The sequence below is a fragment of the Oncorhynchus tshawytscha genome, unplaced genomic scaffold (genome assembly GCF_018296145.1).
Source record: "Oncorhynchus tshawytscha isolate Ot180627B unplaced genomic scaffold, Otsh_v2.0 Un_contig_107_pilon_pilon, whole genome shotgun sequence".
NCBI lineage: Eukaryota > Metazoa > Chordata > Actinopteri > Salmoniformes > Salmonidae > Oncorhynchus > Oncorhynchus tshawytscha.
Window position 1 is genome coordinate 205,885 of NW_024609712.1, and position 20,553 is coordinate 226,437.

The following is a 20,553-nucleotide window of genomic DNA, read 5'->3' on the forward strand; positions in this document are numbered from 1 at the left end:
CTTATGGCCAGCTGTAGACTATTATTTCTGATTGAAATCGGGAGGTTGAAATACAATTAATGTTGCCACCATTCATTTGGGAATGTAAACCAAATAAGATCATTTCCATAACACTAGACTAAAACGACGTGGTCATATATTTCTACAATTATGCCACCTAGTGTTATTTAAACCTTCTTTTACAGTTGGAAAACAAGTGTCATTTTTACCGAAGTTAGCCGTGGTTGGAGATAGGCTACATTTAGCGGCATTTGAAAAAGGCCTCAAATCAAATGGAAGTCTTTTGAAAGTTCTACTACCCCACTAACGTGTTTCATTGGCAACGGGCGCCATCTTGTGTCCATCAGCCCTCTAGACTTCAGTAGTCTATTTAGTCTCATTTAAAATGAACGAGTTCCAAGTTTATTTGAAATTGTATTGACATATTCCCCACAATCTAATTTAGATTCTAGATGAATCATTATGTCACTTTAGAATCAGGGTTAAAAATGACATGTTATGGGATGTAATGTTTTATTTGAATGCATATTTACAAACAAGTAACAGCCTTACATAGTGTATTCATTTAAATATATAGATATTCTTCAAATGCATACTTTGCCTTTTAGAGCATAGTGTCCCTGTTTAAAATAATCAAAATATCACAGTATACAATAACATACAACAGTCTTCTGAACATCAACCTCTCACATTTACAGGTATACAACCTTTCCCAATCACTGCTTTTATCCAGTCATTTAACTGTGATAATGTGTCTTTCTGTTTTTCTTATAGAAATACATACTGTACCCGTTGTCTTCAGACAATGAAAGGTGCCATGGTCAAGAACAGTTCATTCATTCGAGGCAGCTTATCAAAACTTATTTTCGCTGATGTCCGTGCTCCAGCATTACTGCTAAAGTGAGTAATACAGTGAGTAACCCAATAGGCTACATTTCAGTGCACCACCTACATGTGATCAAACCAATTGACACTGAGACAGTTTGTATCATGCAATTGAACATCATTTTAGCAGTCCGTTCAAAGTGAGTTATGGCTGCCATATCATTATCCATATAGATTCCTTATTCTTTATACATTTTTATAAATAACCTTCATTTAACCAGGAAGTCCCATTATGGACAGGAGACCTCTTTCTCAAGGGGGACCTGGCTAAGAAGTGCAGCTCAATAAAAAGAGCTCACAAAACAACATTCAACAGAACAGTACATACGCTGCAAAACATCAATCTGAATATGAGTTAGTGGTTGACCTGTGCGTTGACCAGGGCATAGTAAGCCCCCCCTTTAGCCATGAGGTCAGTATGTGTACCCTGCTCTGTCACCTGACCATACTGAATTACTGCTATCTGGTCTGCGTTCTGAATGGTAGACAGGCGGTGGGCGATCACGATGCAGGTGCGGCCCTGCCGGGCGGCGTCTAAAGCCTGTTGGACAATCTGGGGGAGGGAGGGATAGGGAGAGAGGAAACAGAAAGACAGAGGTTATTTGGGAAGGAGGGAGAGGACATACTGTGTGAAGATAAGCTTTTGTGTGTGACCAGGCCATTAAGTAATTAATGAATTAATGAATAGGTAGAAAATGAGATGGCCGGCACTCAATGTCCATGTGACTTACCTTCTCACTCTCTGTGTCCAGGGCGGAAGTGGCTTCATCCAGCAGCAGTACTTTAGGCTGCCTGACCAGTGCTCTGGCGATGGCTATCCTCTGTTTCTGACCTCCAGACATCTGGGTCCCCTTGTCCCCAACCCTGGTATTGTATTTCTGACAAAAACAACACAATTTATAGTGTTTGTCTATATTGAACACTTTTAAAATATAAATTAAAATATAAAGTCATAACAGCCCGTCTTGGGCTAGTCAATAGCTATTCTATATGAATATCTGTAGAGACATTAGTTTAAGTTCTACTGTGACCTCACCAGTGACATTTTTTGGATCCCCTTTGAGAAGACTTCAAATATCATCCTACAGCTACAGCCTATCATGTCTCCTCCCATCTCCCTCACTATACTGTTACTATACCTCTGGCAGGCCCATGATGAAGTCGTGGATGTTGGCGTTCTTGGCTGCCTCCTCTATCTCATCCTGGGAGACCTCTCTGCTGTTGTCCCCGTACTGGATGTTCTCTGAGATGCTGCAGTCGAACAGGATGGGCTCCTGGGACACCAGGCCCAGCTGAGACCTCAGCCACGACAGGTTCAGGGTCTTAGTATCCAACCCATCCACTAACTGAGACACCACAATAATACCAGAGTTAGGTCAACCCCTTTATTAACTGAGACAACAATAATACCACAGATTTAGGCCAACCTTCACAAATATTAAATATTAAAATGCTAAAAAGTGGCCTAACAGTTTTACTATATTTGTTGCATTCCAATTCACAGTATACTGGTTTAGCACTTTGAAATAGTTTTGAAAGCGTGCTTTATATTACATTTATGATTTGATTATTTTTGGTGTTGGTCTCACCACTTGTCCTTCAGCAGGGCTATAGAAGCGCTCCAGTAGTTGTATGGAGGTGCTTTTACCACAGCCACTCTCCCCGACCAGGGCCAGGGTCTGACCAGGCCCCACTGACACGTTCAACCCCTGGAGAACCCTCACGTTCTGACGGGTCGGGTACGCAAAGTGGATCCCTCGGAACTCAATGTCCCCGACAAAGTCCGTCTGGAAAAGACAACATTTTTCTTCCAGATCATTGTCCCAGAAAAAACACAATGTTATATCATTGTTTTTATGTTTATATTGGAGTAACACATTATATCTCACTCACTGGCTTCTCTCCCTCCTCACTGTAAATGTCAATCTCTGGTTTCTTCTCCAACAAGCCAAGAATTCTCCCTGCAGCTGCTTTCGCTTTGGCAAAGTCAGGAGCAAAAGATGCTGATTCTCCTATATTCATGGCAGCAAATATGATCACAGAAAACACACTGCGAAAGAAAAGGACAATGTTGTACTATCACTGCCACTATATCGGCAGACCCTGGTCATGACCCAACTCAACGAGGCTGTCAGGGAGATTTGGGATATGCAAAAAACACACATGTGCATTAATACACATGTGTGAAATAGGACAAATATAAGCACCCACCAAATGAATGTTATAATTATATTATTACTATTATTTTTATATTACCGTGTAGTGACAATGTGGCAGCCAAGGGTTCTAGTCAGGGTTGGGGTACATTCCATTTCAATTGCAGTCAATTCAAAACCCAATTCCAACTCCACATTTTCCTCATTGAAAAGCATTGAAGACAACTGGAATTGGAATTTCAGTGTACTTCCTGAATTGACAGGAATGTAAATGGAATGTACACCAACCCTGGTGTGAATGTATTCATTTTAGATATAACAGTACCAGAATGTATACTCACAGGAAAACATTTTCATATTCTGTGTGACAGTGAGCAATAAGCCAGGACCCAAAGCGGAAGATTGCAGCATTGACCATGTAAGGGATTGCTTGGGCAACGGCAAATGTTAGTCCGTAGATGGGAGCCTTCACCAAACCGTTCCTGATGTATTCAGTTGAAATCTAATCAGTACTTGACTGTAGGTTATAAGGTCAAACAATCCAAAAGCTGAGTCTATAACAAAGTGAATAACTGTACTCTTACTGGTATGGTCTTTCTAGACTGTCCATGAACTTGTGAAAGAAGACGTCCTCCCGTGTCAATCCAACAACTGTCTTGAAGTTTTCAACAGTCTCTGTAGATATCTACAGAAGATGAATAAAGATTTATTAACGTTTTATTTGAACACATGGTATCACACACTGATATAGCCCACTGTCTCAAAGTGCATTGTAATTAGGGTTGCATAATAGCAGTAACCTTCCTGAAATTCCCTGGTTATCCAGATATCCTGTTCTAAGGTTTCCCTGATTTTCTGCTTAATCCCTCCTGATTCCGGAAAACCTATAACTGGGATTACTAGAAAATCCGGGAATTTTGGAAACATTACCGGAATTTTGCAACCCCCAATAGCAATAGAAAGTTGATGTTAACCTTCCCAGACTGCTCCAGGGCACCCTGGTCTTTGGAGGCGTGGCCTGCCATGGCCCTCATCTGAATGAAGTTGGCTCCAATGAGGAAGGGCACACAGGCGAGGATGAGGAGGGTGAGCTGCCAGCTGTGGATGAAGGCCACCACAATGGCGATGGTGAGAGCACAGACTGTGTTGGTGGCCAGACCCAACCTAGACCCAGTCGCCTGGTGGTGAGGAGAGAGGAAACAAGTAGGTTCCATCCATTATCAGACATTGCAACTCTAAAGAACGCAACTGTAAATACATAGAAGCATATGTACAGGTAGACATTTTTTAAGATTTGTACAGTAGAATGATTCTGAATTGACATCGACTTGATGTGATAGATTTTGATCGGTATCTCAATGTGTAAATCAGAGCATTGTGCTTACCCCTTTAACCAGGGATGCATCGGTGGCCAATCTGGTGGTTAGAACTCCCACTGCATTGTTGTTGTCATCAAACCATCCAATCTCCTGTAAGGAATGCATTTTAGCAAGGTTCTGAGGCAGAACACTGCAAAGTGGTAGTTCAGAATCGTAATTTTAGCAAGGTTCTGAGGCAAAACATCACAAAGTGGCATTTCAGCATCGTCCTTTTGCTGATATTATCAATACAGTAAAGTAAATTAGCAATGACAAGTCAGTCTTTTTAAATGTATGTACAATTGCTGAAGTATATATGTTCCCGCATGACAGTTTGTCCTACCTGTCTCATCATGGCATGGAATACCTGCCTCCTCAGCCTCATGGTAAGAAGCTCTCCTGATTTTCCAAACATGTAACCCTGAAACATAGAACATACAGCAGAAATATACCCAACCAGACATACCCACAACATATTAAAGGTTTGAGATAGTGCACTGTATAGGGCATAGGTTGCCATTGTGGACACAGTTTAGATCTATAAATTAGAAAACCTTTAGGAAGTAGGTGACAAAAGCCACTCCTCCGATGAGAAGGAAGAGCAGGGAAAACATCATGGTTTTCTGTCGTTTGACTTCCGGGTCAACCTCGGAAAACACCTAGAGAAGGTCACGGGGTGGAGAGAAACCCCCCCAAAATAGATAACAACAGAAAATGAAAAAGCTGCTTTGGAAAATAAGACCCAAAACCCTCTAACCAACGACCATCAAATAAATGATGTGGAAAAATAAGACCACCTCGTTTTAATCAAATTCAATGAAGACACCTAGGAAATGTGAATAGTCTCTGCAGTATTTAACAATGCTTCATATTCATATTATCAACACAAGGAGGTGGTCTTGTGAAACACTTACTCCAATGATCTTGGCGAAGATGATGGCGACACAGGGATAAACGGCTCCCCCCACCAAGCTAGACAGGGTTCCTACCAACATGTACGGCCACTCGGGCTTGTTCAAGGCCAGGATTCTGGTGAACGGGATGTCTGGAGCTTCATCTGGTTTCTTTTCCTTCTGTCATCAAACATTGTCATCAATGACAAAACTAAATGACCAAGGACCAACATGATGTAACAGATCTTATTTCTGATGACAATGAACTATCACTATATACAGTAGGGTGGCAGGTTCAAATCCCCGAGCCGACTAGGTGAAAAATCTGTCGATATGCCTTTGAGCAAGGCAATTAAACCTAATTGCTTCTGTAAGTCGCTCAAGATAAGAGCTTCTGCTAAATAACTAAAATGTAAATGAATGCAACCATACATTATAAACCTTACATTATATACCATTCATTATATTCACCATACATTATATGCCATACATTATATAATAGGTATGATGATAGTTTAGCAATAGCACTATAACAAAGCCATGTTCCTATATAACACATAAAGGACGTCATAAAGGATTATCTATGTAATAGTACCTTCTTGTCCTTCTTAGATTTCCTCCTGGTAGTCTTCATTTCCACACGGCCGCTGCTGATTGAGTTCTTTTCAAAGCCACCGTTTTCTATTCCTTCCTCGTTTCCCACTTCCAGCTCATCCATGTCAGATGAGTCATATAGGACAGAATCCAGATCCTCATATTTAGGAGGGTTATCCTCTTCCACAGGGTCCTCTTCATCTTCCTCTGGCTTCCCTTGACTCTGAACAACAGACAAGGTGTGATAGTGGATTTGAACATGTTACACACAGAGCCTGTTTATTACTGATCATTATTCATATAGAAACAGGCTTGATAAGGTATATTGCTCTGATACTGATGATATACGTCTCTAAAGAGGACTCTGATTTAGACGTTGGCTGATTCTACTGTTGAGGCAGAGTTGGGGCCCTGGTGGTCAAAAGCAGTGCACTATAAAGGGAATAGGGTGCCATTTGGGATGCAGTGAGCATGATAGGGTACCTGCTGCATGACCAGAGAGTAGTAAACCCCCTTCTTGGCCATGAGTTCCCTGTGTGTTCCCTGCTCCACCACCTCTCCGTTGCTGAAGCCAGCGATCACGTCAGCTGTTCTGATGGTGGACAGGCGGTGGGCGATCACTATTGTGGTGCGGCCCGCTCTGGCCTATGGGAATGGGAGGAGACAATATTGCCATCATTTGTTCCAAATCATTTTTTTCATTACGTCTTCATTTTTGCTGCGATGGATTCCAACAGGATCTCATGGATTCACTCTGATTCTTGACGTTTGTCAACTGCTGCAAACGTGAACTTGCAAGGCTGCAGTCAAACAAATCGAATCAGGCTATTAGGTTGCGCAAAAGCAGGTTTGAGAACAACCTTAACCATGGGTCTGGTCCTCAGGGAGGGTACTGACCTTATCCAGAGCGGCCTGAACGACCGACTCACTCTGGGTGTCCAGGGCGGAGGTGGCCTCGTCCAGCAGGAGGATCTTCGGGTTTTTGACCAGGGCCCGGGCGATAGCTATCCTCTGCTTCTGTCCTCCACTGAGCTGGGCTCCCCGCTCCCCCACCATGGTGTTCAGCTTCTGTTAACGCCACATGAAATGGGATGGAGATGAAATAATCATGTTTAAATTAGTCCATTTGGATAACATCATCACTATTTGGCCATTTCCTTACACTGTATACAATTTCAAAACATTTTTTTTTTAAACATTTCAATTCAACAGTCGCCATAGAAACAGAATATCTGCTGTCCTACTCACTTCAAATCATTTGTACACCATAGATCATTTAATGTATAATACATGTGAAACACTGAAGCCATTGTATGTACTCATTTGTCAGTATCCCCACGTACATCGGGGAGTTTGGAGATGAAGTCGTACGCGTTGGCCTCCCTCACGGCCCGTTCGATGTCCTCATCTGTGGCATCCTCTCTGCCATAGCGGATGTTTTCTGCAATGGTTGTTCCGAATAGCACAGGTTCCTGACTGACGATACCCATATTCTCCCTCAGCCACTTCACATTCAGGGTCCGGATGTCCCGACCATCCAGGGTAATCTGTCAACAAACCAGGGTCATATTCATTAGGCATGCAAAAGTATTTTCTATGCTCATACAGGAGTAATAAAGGTGGGAATGCTGTTTATTATTATTGTTGTTATTTATTTCTTATTTTGATTTATCAGGGGTGCTGCAGCAGCCTCAGCACCCCTACCACCCTCAGCTATGCAAACAAAACCAACAGCGTTTCTGACAAATTATATATCAACATTCCACAAGAGGGCACTACAATACTATTTTACTTTTTACTGAACTGAATTCAACACTAAACCTGATAAACCAGAACTTGGGAATGAGTGTACGCGAGTGAATGTTTGTGTGTCCATTACACGTGTGTGTGCATGTGAGTCTGTATGCACTATGGGTCAGGTGTTTGAACTTTAATGCGCTCGTGTACTGCATACCTCTCCTGAGGTTGGATCATAAAGCATGCGAGTCCTTCACTGGAGGCTGGTGGGTGGAGCTATTGGAGGACGGGCTCATCAAATGCACTTTAAACACACTTTGAATAAACCTTGATCAGATTTGTTCATACCTCTCCTGAGTCTGGATCATAAAAGCGCTGCAGTAGCTGAATGGTGGTGCTCTTCCCACATCCACTGGCTCCAACCAGAGCTATGGTCTTCCCACGAGGCACTGTCAGATTCACTCCTTGAAGAATCTACAGCGACAGGGAACACATCCCACAACGTATTTAACATGTATTTTTACCTGTCATTTTACAATTGTACGGCTTGTCATTTTGTTTTTGCTAATCCAACTGGAAACTGAAAATTCAACTTAGCTTCTTCCTTATTGTGCATTTTTCAAATCATTTGGAGACAGGTTAGTGTCTGGATCTGGTTCGACTACTTACTTTGACATCTTTCCTGGAGGGGTAGCTGAAGTGGATGTTCTTGAATTCAATGTCTCCTTTCACACAGTCTGGTTTGTGACCTTCCTTTGAACTGCTGTCTATGGGCCGCGGCTATGACAAACAAATCAACTCATCAACCGCGGCAGTAGGACAAATGTCTAAATTCGACTTGAGTTCTTGAGATCATGTTGTTCTGAGTGAGTTAGAGTGAGTTCATATGGAGTCAGTGCTATGGTGATTCAGGGGTTAAACTGAATACTTCCGGTACCTGGTCAATGGTATTGTAGACTTCATAGGCAGCACCCCGGGCTTTGGCGATGGCTTCCAAGTTAGGCGCACCCTGGCCCAAAGAGAACGCCCCAATCATCACTGAGAAGAAGACCTAAAAATAGCAGCAACAAAGAATGTAATGAAGAAAGGAATTATATTAATATCAGACAGAGTAACAGGTGTGAAGACATTGCAGAGGCCTCTTCACAATAAAATGGAAATGCATCTATTGGAAAATAGTAAATTCTTACTTAAAATCTTCCATAAAAGCTTACTGTAATGGTTTTTCCAATGGTGTAGTTTTCAGGCTCGTCTACAGAGAGCTTGGTCCCGTACCAGAAAGCCAAGGCGTACGTCCCAAATATGACAAACTGGGTGAAGCCCATGGACACGTTAGTGGTGATGGCCTTCTTTATTCCAAAGTTTTTAGCCTCCTCCAAGTTTCTTTCATACCTAAAATATATAGAAGACATGCCTAAATAGGGGAATGTGTCTTGATTTTGGTAGATCATATGAATAATTATGGAAAGATCCACAGTTTTATGCAACACATTAATTAGTTAATAACTGACTAACCTTTCCACAGCTTTCTTCTGTCCATTGAAAGCCACAACTGTCCTGATAGCCACCAGTATCTCTTCAGCTACCGCCCCCGCTTTGGCATAGGCAGACAGCTCCTTACTGGTCAGAGTGGCAAGTATCTGAAATCAAATACAAACTGTTCATGAATACGGTATCTTACAATGCTGATGTAAAAATGTCTTTATAAAAGAAATGTGATTGTGGAAAACTGAGAGGATTGGATAAGTATAAACTAGGGATGGATTTGGGATTGGGCACAAGAGTAGTGATGCGACCACTGTTTAGTGACACATATGAAAACAATATGGCACCTTATTCCCTATATAGTCTATTACTTTCAAGTAGTGCACTATATAGGAAATAGGGTACCATTTGGGATGAAGCTTTTGTCTTTGCAGATCATTGGTAGTCTTACTTTGGACCAGACGGCAGCAGATCCTGCCAGGAGAGGACTGACGGCCAGGATGACGAGGGTTAGCTTCCAGCCGAAGATGAAACCAATGATGAACCCTGACAAGAAGGTGCAGAAGAACTGCACGAACACACAGATCTTGTCTCCAAGGCCTTCGTTGATTGTGTTGATGTCACTGTAGAAAGTAAAAGTATTAAATTATTTATATTATAATAATTGACATTATTGAAACAATCTGTAGTTGCTCAATGTGATCATATATGCTAAAATATGACATTGTCTTTGATTTTTTTTTAAATCCCAATCATTCATTCAATGTATCAAACTCACTCTGTTAACCTGACGTTGAGAACTCCTATCTGGTGTGTATCAAACCAGGACATCTGTTGGTGGAGGATGGCATGGAAGTATTTCTCCCGGATCCGTTTGGTCTGTTTGGTGGCTGTCAACAAGAACAACATCACCTGAAAGGTCCCCAGCAGGAACACAGCACAACCGATCCCAATGAAGTAATAGGCATGTCTGGAAATTCAAATGTATGTATCACACAGTATGTTTTTAAGCAATAAGCAACGGGGGGGGTTATATGGCCTGTTCTTATGCACGATACAATGCAGAGTGCCTGGATACAGCCCTTAGCCGTGGTATATTGGCCATATACCACAAACCCCATTGCCTTATTGCTATTATAAACTGGTTACCAATGTAATTAGATAAGTAAAAATATATTTTTTTGTCATACCCGTGGTATACGGGCCAATCAGCATTCAGGGCTCAAACCACCCAGTTTATAATCAGAAATAAAAGCCACATTGTATTTACATGAGGATATAATTATGATATAATATATTGATAATGTGTGTCTGTTATCTACTGTACTCATTATCACTTGCCGAGTCATTAGAGCCTCTATATCAACTCCAGGAATTTGAATACATCCGTCAGTTGAGTTCAATAAAGCGCTGATCTCCTCCACAGTGAAATTGGCTATGGAGAAATGACAATACCAGTAGTCAATGTTCACAATCTGGCGTGCCTAACATATGATATGTGTAGTATAAAACATAATCCACAAATCACCATTATACATGGTGAAGATATGCCTAAACAATGCAACCCATAATAGAAATAATCACATATGTATCTCACTGTAATACATGGCCACAAAGGATCCCTGCACTTTATAGCCAATACACAGATGTAAAATCTTAATTTGAGCCAGTTTGCTACAGCAGGAAAATAATCCTGCAGCAACATGACAGGTGGATTATTATGTGGATTATAATTAATGGGCATTGAATGATGCTGGATTGGATAGCGGCCGTTTTACTAGTTCCTGACCAATTCTGCTGTTTAGTGGGGTTTTTTGCATATCCCCCTGTGTTTGATGCTCTGTTTTGTTAGGCTACATATACATTATACACATGTTTTACATACATGGCACTTTTTTTATGATCAAAAAACTATTTACATACCGTCAGGAGTCAATTATTGGAGTACACAATATGACATTTCATAGGAAGGAAGTAGAGTTTATAATACAATATGTTCTATATTATTCTCAGAAAATAAAATGTCGTCCCACCACTCACATTGTAGGTCTGTTGCTTGGTCAAGAGTTGTTGATATCTGATACAGTTTTACATAATACATCAACTGTATTTGTCCGAGCATTGTTTATCACAGCCACGGATCGCTCTATACAAACATTATCTTGAAAATATGATAACCATGTTTGTGGTGAGAGGATTGCAGGGGTAATCAAAGCACTAAGGATAACTTATTTTGTTGCAGTTAACCCTGCATAAATGATAATTTTCTGAACCAGCTGCAGTCATACATGGTACTTTTATACACAGTAATTACACAACAAATATATCTGTTTCTGGATTATACACATTACATTTTGGATAGATACTGGATATGTACTCAGACATCTATATAGTGTTTTCAGTAATAACTATCACTGATCATAAGCGTTTTAATCTCACCCCTCTGCTACTCTCAGTCCTGCCCACCTAAATGAAGAAGGCTTCAGGACGCCCAAGAAAGTCCAGCAAGCGCCAGGACTGTCTCCTAAAGTTGATTCAGCTGCAGGATAGGGGCACCACCAGTACAGAGCTTACTCAGGAATAGCAGCAGGCAGGTGTGAGTGCATCTGCACTCACAGTGAGGCAAAGACTTTTGGAGGATGGCCTGGTGTCAAGAAGGGCAGCAAAGAAGCCACTTCTCTCCAGGAAAAACATCAGGGACAGACCGATATTCTGTCAAATGTACAGAGATTGGACTGCTGAGGACTGGGGTAAAGTCACTTTCTCTGAAGAATCCCCTTTCTGATTGTTTGGGGGCATCTGGAAAAAAGCTTGTCCGGAGAAGACAATGTGAGCGATCCTGAGACCATTCATGTGTGGGGTTGCTTCTCAGCCAAGGGAGTGGGCTCACTCACAAATTTACCTAAGAACACAGCCATGAATAAAGAATGGTACCAACACATCCTCCGAGAGCAACTTCTCCCAACCATCCAGGAACAGTTTGGTGATGAACAATACCTTTGTATTGTTCATGCCAGGGCAGATTGCAGAAGTCTTGAAAAAGAAGGGTCAACACTGCAAATGTTGACTCTTTGCATCAACTTCATGTAATTGTCAATAAAAGCCTTTGACACTTATGAAATGCTTGTAATTATACTTCAGTATTCCAAGATATCTGACAAAAATATCTAAAGACACTGAAGCAGCAAACTTTAACATTTGTGTCATTCAAATCTTTTGGCCACGATTGTACATAGATGAATACATAAACTGCCTCTACCCTCTGTTCTGTTAGCGAACGTGCAAGAGAACAAACTGGACAAGCTCTTTTCGAGACTATCCTATAAATGGAACCTGAAGAACTGTAATATCCTATGTTTCTTAGAGTAGTGGCTGAACAAGGACACGGATAATATACATCTAGCTCAGGTAAGATCAATGGGGAGGTGAGTGTCTCTGTTAACAACAGCTGGTGAGTGATATTAAGGAAGTCTCGAGGTTCTGCTCACCTGACTAAGAATACCTTGTGATAAGCTGTAGACTATACTATTTACCAAGATAGCTGTGGATTTAACACCACAAGCCTAGAAGACGGTGTGTGCCCTCAGACATGGAGGGAGGCAAAGGTAATTCCGCTACCCAAGAATAGAAGAGCACCCTTTAATGGTTAAAACACCTGACAAGTCAGCCTGTTACAAGTGCTTAGCAAACTTTTGGAGAAAAAAATAGTTTGATCAAATACAAAGTTATTTTACAGAAAACAAATTAACAACAGACTTTCAGCATGCTTATAGGGATGGGCACTCAACATGCTCAGCACTGACAAATGGCTGATGATTGGCTGAAAGAAATGAAGAGTAAGAAGATGGTGGGAGGTGTTATGTTAGACTTCAGAGCAGCTTTTGATGTAGTGATCCTAACCTATTGCAGAGGATTTTCATCCGCTGCCTTATTATGGATTGAGAGTTACCTATCTAATAGAACACAGAGGGTTTTCGTTAATGGAAGCCTCTCTCATGCAAATTCCGTTGAGTGTGGTTTACCGCGGGGGCAGCCGGCTAGGGCCACTATTGTTTTCTGTTTTTACAAATGACCTTCCACTGAACTTGAATAAAACCTGTTTGTCTATGTACGCTGACAAAATCAACAGCATACACGTCTTCTGCAACAGTAAATAAATAACTGAGACACTTAATATAGAGATCCAGTCAGTTTTAGAATGGGTAACTAGCAATAGTCTGGTGATAAATATCTCAAAACAAAAAGCATTATTTATTTAACAAATCAATCAGTCAACGATAAACCTTGTTTAGATCTATTATTGAATAATGTGGCTATTGAGCAAGTTGATGAGACTAAACTGCTGGATGTAACCCTAGGTAGTAAGCTGTCATGGTCAAAACATATAGACTCAATGGTTGCTAAAATGGGAAGAGATCTGTCCATGATAGGGCATTGCTCTGCCTTCTTGATATCTCAGTCAACCAGACAGGTCCTACAGGCCCTAGTTTTGTCGCTTCTGGACTACTGTGGTCATGTGCAGCAAAAAAGGACATAGGTAAATTGCAGTTGGTCCAGAACAAAGCAGCACATATCGCACTTAGATGTACAGTACTTGGAGGGTAAGTGTCAGTAACATGCATATCAGTCTCTCCTGGCTCAAAGTTGAGGAGAGATTGACTGAACCACTATTGGTCTTAGTGCAAGGTATTGATGTGTTGAAGATACCGAACTGTTTGTTCAAGCAGTTGGAACACAGTTCGAACACTCATCGGTACAACACAAGACATGAACCAGAGGTTTCGTCACAGTCCCCAGGTCCAGAACAGAGGCTGTACAGTATTAAATAGAGCTGTGACTACATGGAACTCTATCACTCCAGGTAACTCAAGCTAGCAATAAAATCAGTTTAAAAAAACAGGTAAACGAACACTGTTACGCCCTGGTCTTAGTATTTTGTGTTTTCTATATTTATTTGGTCAGGCCAGGGTGTGACATGGGTTTATTTTGTGGTGTGTTTTTGTATTGGGGTTTTAGTAGGTATTGGGATTGTGGCTGAGTAGGGTTGTCTAGGAAAGTCTATGGCTGCCTGAGGCGGTTCTCAATCAGAGTCAGGTGATTATCGTTGTCTCTGATTGGGAACCATATTTAGGTAGCCCGAGTTTCACTGTGTGTTTGTGGGTGATTGTTCCTGTCTCTGTGTTTGTTGTCACAAGATAGGCTGTATAGGTTTTCACGTTCTGTTTGTTGTTTTGTAGATTTATGTTATTTCATGTATCGTTCATCTTCCATTAAAGAACATGAGTAACCACCACGCTGCATTTTGGTCAGACTCTCCTTTGACGGAAGAAAGCAGTTACAAACACCTTGCTGCACAGCCATTTTATATATTTTGTATTGTAATGTTAATTGCACTGTTTAGATCTAGATATTGTGTGTATGTACTGATACATAGGCTATGTGTGATGTTTCAAATGTATGCATTTCAGTCCTTGACTAATAATGTGCTGTACTATGTATGATGTTAGTATGTTTCATGTGGACCCCAGGAAGAGTAGCTGATGCTTCTGCAGCGGCTAATGGAGATCCTAATAAATGTCAAATACCAAAACAATGCTGGCACTTAAGACCGCAATCAACCAGCTGGATAGGACCATAAGCAAACAAGAAAATGCTCACCCAGAGGCAGCGATCCTAGTGGATGGTGATTTTGATGCTGGAAAACTGAAATCCTACCAGCATGTCACCTGTGCAACTAGAGGTGAAAAAAACTCTAAATCACCTTTACTCCACAAAGAGAGATACATACAAAGCTCTCCCTTGCCCTCCATTTCTGCAAATATGACCATAATGCTATCCTTCTATGCTCGCTTCGAGGAAAGCAACACTGAACCATGTATGAGAGCACCGACTGTTCCGGATGACTGTGTGATCACACTCTCCGTAGCCAGTATGAGTAAGACATGAAGGGCTCTTTTGCTCTCAAAACAGCCTCAATTCATCGGGGCATGGACTCTACAAGCTGTCGACAGCGTTCCACAGGGATGCTGGCCCATGTTGACTCCAATGCTTCCCACAGTTGTGTCAAGTTGGCTGGATGTCATTTGGGTGGTGGACCAATCTTGATACACATGGGATACCAGCAGCGTTTCAGTTCTTGACACAAACCGGTGTGCCTGACACCTACTACCATACCCTGTTCAAAGGCACTTAAATATCTTGTCTTGCCCACTGACTGCTCCCTGAGAACCAATGACATCGATTAAGGCAGCCCCCCGCATCTCTCTGATTCAGAAGGGTTGGGTTAAATGCAGAAGACAACAGTTGTGCAACTGACTAGAGATCCCCTTTCCCTTTCCTTGGCTGAGAAGGGAGAAGCTACCAGAAGGACAAGAGTCTCTACAGCACTTCACCAATCTTGGCTTTATGGGAGAGTGGCCAGATGGAAGCCACTCCTGAGAAAAAGGAACATGACAGTTGGAGTTTGCAAAAAAAAGGCACGTGAAAGACAGATCATAAGAGAAAAACATGCACAGCTCATCACCTATTTAACACCATCCCTACCGTGAAGCTTTTAAGTGGCAGGGACTGTGAGACTGGATAGAGGGAACAATAAATAGAGCCAAATCCTTGTTGTGAACATGCTTCAGAGTGTAAATTATCTTAGACTGGGGCGAAGATATTTTTGGGGGTGTACTTTTTACCCCAATTTTGTGATATCCAATTGGTAGTTACAGTGTAACTCGTTGCAACTCCCGTATGGACTCGGGAGAGGCAAAGGTCAAGAGCCATGCATCCTTCAAAATACAACCCTGCCAAGCCGCACTGCTTCTTGACACACTGCTTCCTTAACCCGGAAGCCAGCCGCACCAATGTGTCAGAGGAAACACCGTACAATTAGCGACACGAGTCAGCGTGCATGCGCCCTGCCCGCCACAAGGAGTCACTAGAGCACAATGGGACAAGGACATCCTGGCCGGCCAAACCCTCTCCTAACCCGGACAATGCTGGGCCAATTGTGCGCCACCTCATGGGTCTCCAGGTATCGAACCCGGGTCTGTAGTGACGCATCTATCACGGCAATGCAGTGCCTTAGACCGCTGTGTCACTCGGGGGGCTGGGGCAAAGATTTACATTCCAACAGGACAATGACTGCTGACAGAACCAGGAAGTGCTGGATTCAGTCAACATTCTCAGTGGGGAGGGGTGAAGTATATACAGTAAACATTCACAAGGTGGGATACACTAGCAGGGGGGACAGGGTGAAGTATATACACTAAACATTCACAAAGTGGTATACTCTGGCAGTGGGGACTGGGTGAAGTATAAACAGTAAACATTTTCTGCGTTGTTGGGAAGGATCCGCTCTATTTTTGGCTGGCGTTATGGCAGGGCTAGTGTCAAACTCACTTTCATTTGCAATTTCGACCTCTTAAAACCAGCGCTCTGCTATTGTTAAACTATTGCACAAGGATCGGTCATTTCCCTGTCTTGTTCCAGCTTGCTTGCGCTCAGATGGGAGGGGTGGAAATATTTGAGGTGCGTCCTTAAAAACATGATCAAAGTGCTAATTTCAGGGAGTGCTGGCAGGGATATTTAAGACCAAACAGAAGATGGTTTTACCGATTTAAACAGCGGATATCCAGCTGTGACTCACACTGCCCATATGAACATGGAACAAGAGTAATGGGCTTTTGGTGCCTGTATAGGCCTTCATAGTATTTAAAAACATAAAACACTATATTTTCCACCCATTTTGTTTTATTTTATTAAAAACCAAGCATAGCCTCCGATTCTGTCAATGAAGGCTGATTTATTTTTGTCCTGCCCAATGCAATCAAGTAGGCTAGTCAAGATTGTAAAAGGGTTGGAAGCAAATCTTAATCACCAAAGCTTTATTAAAAGATCAAGTTTGAGAGGAGTAATTATGGTGCCTGTAACTGTATTTAGACATTGCCTATTTAATACAAGTGGTTGTTTTGTTTCAAATGTGATTAGCTCTCTTTTTAGACCTTAGCTTATTGACAACTTTTGGCATGTCCATGCTCAGCCATAATGCAATTTACAGTAGGCCCTAGCCCCTATATCAGTGTGAATGCTATGTATTTATGTCCACATTGAAACCATGCAATTACTTAGAACAATGAAGACTGGAAACAAGTTCAAGTTGACCTATTTAGCAAAGAGAGGATAGGTCTACATTGTGTTATTTAATTTCTGTAAGCTGTTTAACACACTATAATGGACTAACTTTGGAATTGGAGTTAATTCCAAGGTGATACATAAAAGACCATAAATACACAACTTGAATAAACCATATATTTAGCCATTGAGCACTTTCTGAATGGCCAGTGAGGGGCCAAGCCTGACACACCCACAACTAGTTTAATCGTCAAAACTAAGCCCTTTCTCGCCACCGTCAGCACTGCGCCAATCATTTTTGGTTGTGAAAATAGAAAAATATTTTCCGACAAACCCCCAACCAAAAGCCCTACCGCCAGCATTTAGATTTACCATTGCATTAGGTTTGTTAAAATAGAGCCCTTGTCCTGCGACAGAGTGATCAAATTAAGATTCTACATCTGTACCTTGTCAAACAGAATATGTACCTGTAAGGTTGAGCTGCTGTCCACTTTGTACAAAGCTGTCGGTCATCTGTCCAAACACAACACACATAAGGGGCAGGGCTATCCCGTGGAGGGCAGCACATAGCAGGCCGATTATCATCAGGAGCACCTCACAACCAGTAGCGTAGCGGAACTGCAACCACAACACACATAAAAACCACAGTCAAATGCAGCAGACATTGGAATGACTGGAGAATATGAATCTTGTCATGATCACTTGTAACAAATTATCCCATTTTGACATATACTACATGTACTACAGTGTATGTGCAGATTGCCAAAAGATTAGTGTGTATTTCCTACTATTTCTGAAACCAAAATTAGGACATACCAACTGGAAAAATCCCACTGCTTTGGCTGGTTCTTTTTTCTTCCTTCTTGAAAATGAAACATAGATTCATGAGCAAACCAAAATATATTTAACAGTAATAGCACACTGTAATAGGAGTAAAGTAGGAATGGCAATGTTGCTTACCCGAGGCCCTTCTTTGGCTTGCATTCCGTGTCAACGGTTGGCTGCCCCTCTGTCATCCGCTCCTGAGGCTTCTTATCCTCATGGAAGGCCAGGTTGGGGTAGCCTTTTGCAAATACCTCTGAATCAATTACCAATGATCAATTAAACATAGAAATCATTTAGAAGACACTCTTTGTCCAGCGCGATTTAAAGGGAGGTTAAGTGCCATGCTAAAGGACACATGAACAGATTTATCACCTAGTCAGCTTGGGGATTCAAACCAACGACCTTTCTTTTACTAGTCCATTGCTCTTAACCACTAGGCTACCTGCCATCCAATGATACTGCCTGGTCTCATTGATTAGACATAACATAGTAAATGTACATTCGGGACACTCAAATTAGTATGTTAGCTAATCCTCCCCCTAACACTAAATGTAATCCTTTTAGCTAACCCTTCCCCTAACCATAATCCTTTTAGCTAACCCTTCCCCTAACCATAATCCTTTTAGCTAACCCTTCCCCTAACCATAATCCTTTTAGCTAACCCTTCCCCTAACCATAATCCTTTTAGCTAACCCTTCCCCTAACCATTATCCTTTTAGCTAACCCTTCCACATAACCATAACCCCTTTAGTTACCCTTCCTATAACCATAACTCTAACCGTAACCCTTTAACCTAATTTCAAACTTAACCCTAACCTTAACCCTAACTCCTAAACCTTACCCCAAACCTAGCTAACGCTAGCAAGCTAGCTAAAGTTAGCCACCTAGCTACCTAGCTAGAATTCGTAACATATCATACTTTTAGCAAATTCGGGAACATATTGATATTTTTCTAATTCGCAACATATAATACAAATTGTAATTCCTAACATGTCATACAAAATGGGTGATGGACATCCACAAAGTAATACATACCATACAAAACTTAACATATCATACTAAATTGATTTTACGATTTACATAGAGAATAATATGAAGTGCTCTGAAACCAGGTTGAACGACACCTCTCACTTTGGTGTACTGACTATACAGAATTATTTAATTTCACTTACTGATTATATCAGTCAACCACAACTCCTTCTAATCTACTCTTAACTTGGAATTCTATGCTAATAAATAAGACCTTAAATGATGTGAGACAGACAATACCCTCAGGGATGGTTGGTAGAGAGTCTGGCATGTCCCCATCCTCTCTCCCCATGGTGAATGAACTCAGACGCTGCGTTCCTGGAATTCAGAGAAAGCGATTTTATACTGTCATTTCAATATAGTAAATATGAGAATATTTGCGGACCCTAAATAAACGAGTTAATGTACATTTTGAAAAGTGAATAATGATTTCTGTACTAAACAATCTGAATGCTATGCTAGGGCGAGTTGAGGTTGGCCTTCATGTATGTATGCATGTTGTAGTACATGTTTTTAAGCTGCTTTTAACTAGACAACTTGCATGTAAATCAAGTTTAACTTGTGTAACGTCTATAAACTGTGATGTCATTTAGCAAATAATTACAGTAATGTATTTTAATGGAGGGTTCTTTCCGGAACCGGGAGGCCAGGGAGCCAGGGAGGCTGTACAAGGGTAATGCTCATCAACACTTGCTTTTCTTACTGCATCTCAAATGATTTTATATTTTCAATATTCATTATGAGACCATTAAATTGCAAATATTGGCAAATGTAGTATTATAGTAATAATATCTTTACATTTCTAATACCGTGTTAAGCTACATATCAAAAAGTGCATATTGGCTTTTACATCTTGTGGAACTAAGTTCAACATTTAAAATGAATGAATCACAATAAGAGGGGTTTTGTCAACAACAACAACAAAATTAAAGCTATGGAATATATTTTTTTAAAGCATGTTGTACCAAATATTGTAGTCTACAAACATAATGTGTACAGATGTGGGCTACTTACCTTCAGAGAATCCAGTATGAGCCTTTTAGACAATCCACAAGCTATTCTCTCAACATAATACCACCCTTACTAATTGTCAGATGAATGTAATCATTCTTTTGGGAGCTGGGAGATTTTATATCGCTATGCAGGACAGCATCATCATCAGGTGTCAGGTTACCTCAAGTTCAGGATCCTATTGACATTCCACACGGCTGGGGGAGGCGCTTCATGACACATTATACAATTCATCAATAATGACACTTCATGTCACTGATGGCATATTTCATAGACAGGTCATTTGATATTGATTTATTCTGTCTTCGATTTATGTGATAAGTGTATGAACTTTTGAATTGAAGTTCTTCTGACAGGTGCACTGTCACACCTCAAAGTCATGTGGTTGGCGTCATAGTTCTGCTTCTGTGGGTGTGACAAGCAACTTGTATAATGTGTCATAACCTTTGAAATGCATCC

At 41.3% G+C, this 20,553-nt stretch overlaps 1 protein-coding gene across 10 annotated transcripts; it reads right to left on the reverse strand.

Moving 5' to 3' along the window:
- Window positions 1–494: 494 nt before the first annotated feature.
- abcb5 (ATP-binding cassette, sub-family B (MDR/TAP), member 5) lies at window positions 495–20,252 on the reverse strand. 10 transcript variants are annotated; one of them, XM_042317170.1, is made up of 29 exons: window positions 20,098–20,251; window positions 19,324–19,401; window positions 18,190–18,292; window positions 18,046–18,088; window positions 17,697–17,847; window positions 10,450–10,543; window positions 9,887–10,078; window positions 9,560–9,731; window positions 9,139–9,263; window positions 8,838–9,015; window positions 8,561–8,674; window positions 8,293–8,403; window positions 7,972–8,097; window positions 7,230–7,433; window positions 6,784–6,954; window positions 6,370–6,531; window positions 5,888–6,109; window positions 5,314–5,472; window positions 4,954–5,058; window positions 4,743–4,820; window positions 4,427–4,510; window positions 4,016–4,219; window positions 3,626–3,726; window positions 3,383–3,523; window positions 2,779–2,935; window positions 2,475–2,672; window positions 2,025–2,231; window positions 1,617–1,763; window positions 495–1,438 (listed from the first exon to the last, which is right to left on the reverse strand). In XM_042317170.1, the coding sequence occupies exons 2-29, from the start codon at window positions 19,373–19,375 to the stop codon at window positions 1,241–1,243; spliced, it is 3,999 nt and encodes a 1,332-aa protein (XP_042173104.1). In that variant the 5' UTR covers window positions 19,376–19,401; window positions 20,098–20,251; the 3' UTR covers window positions 495–1,240. The 10 variants fall into 10 exon arrangements, 9 of the variants coding, with proteins under 9 accessions (XP_042173104.1, XP_042173103.1, XP_042173102.1 ...); XM_042317169.1 differs by having other exon boundaries at window positions 18,046–18,091; XM_042317168.1 differs by having other exon boundaries at window positions 18,190–18,307.
- Between the last annotated feature and the right edge of the window lie 301 nt (window positions 20,253–20,553).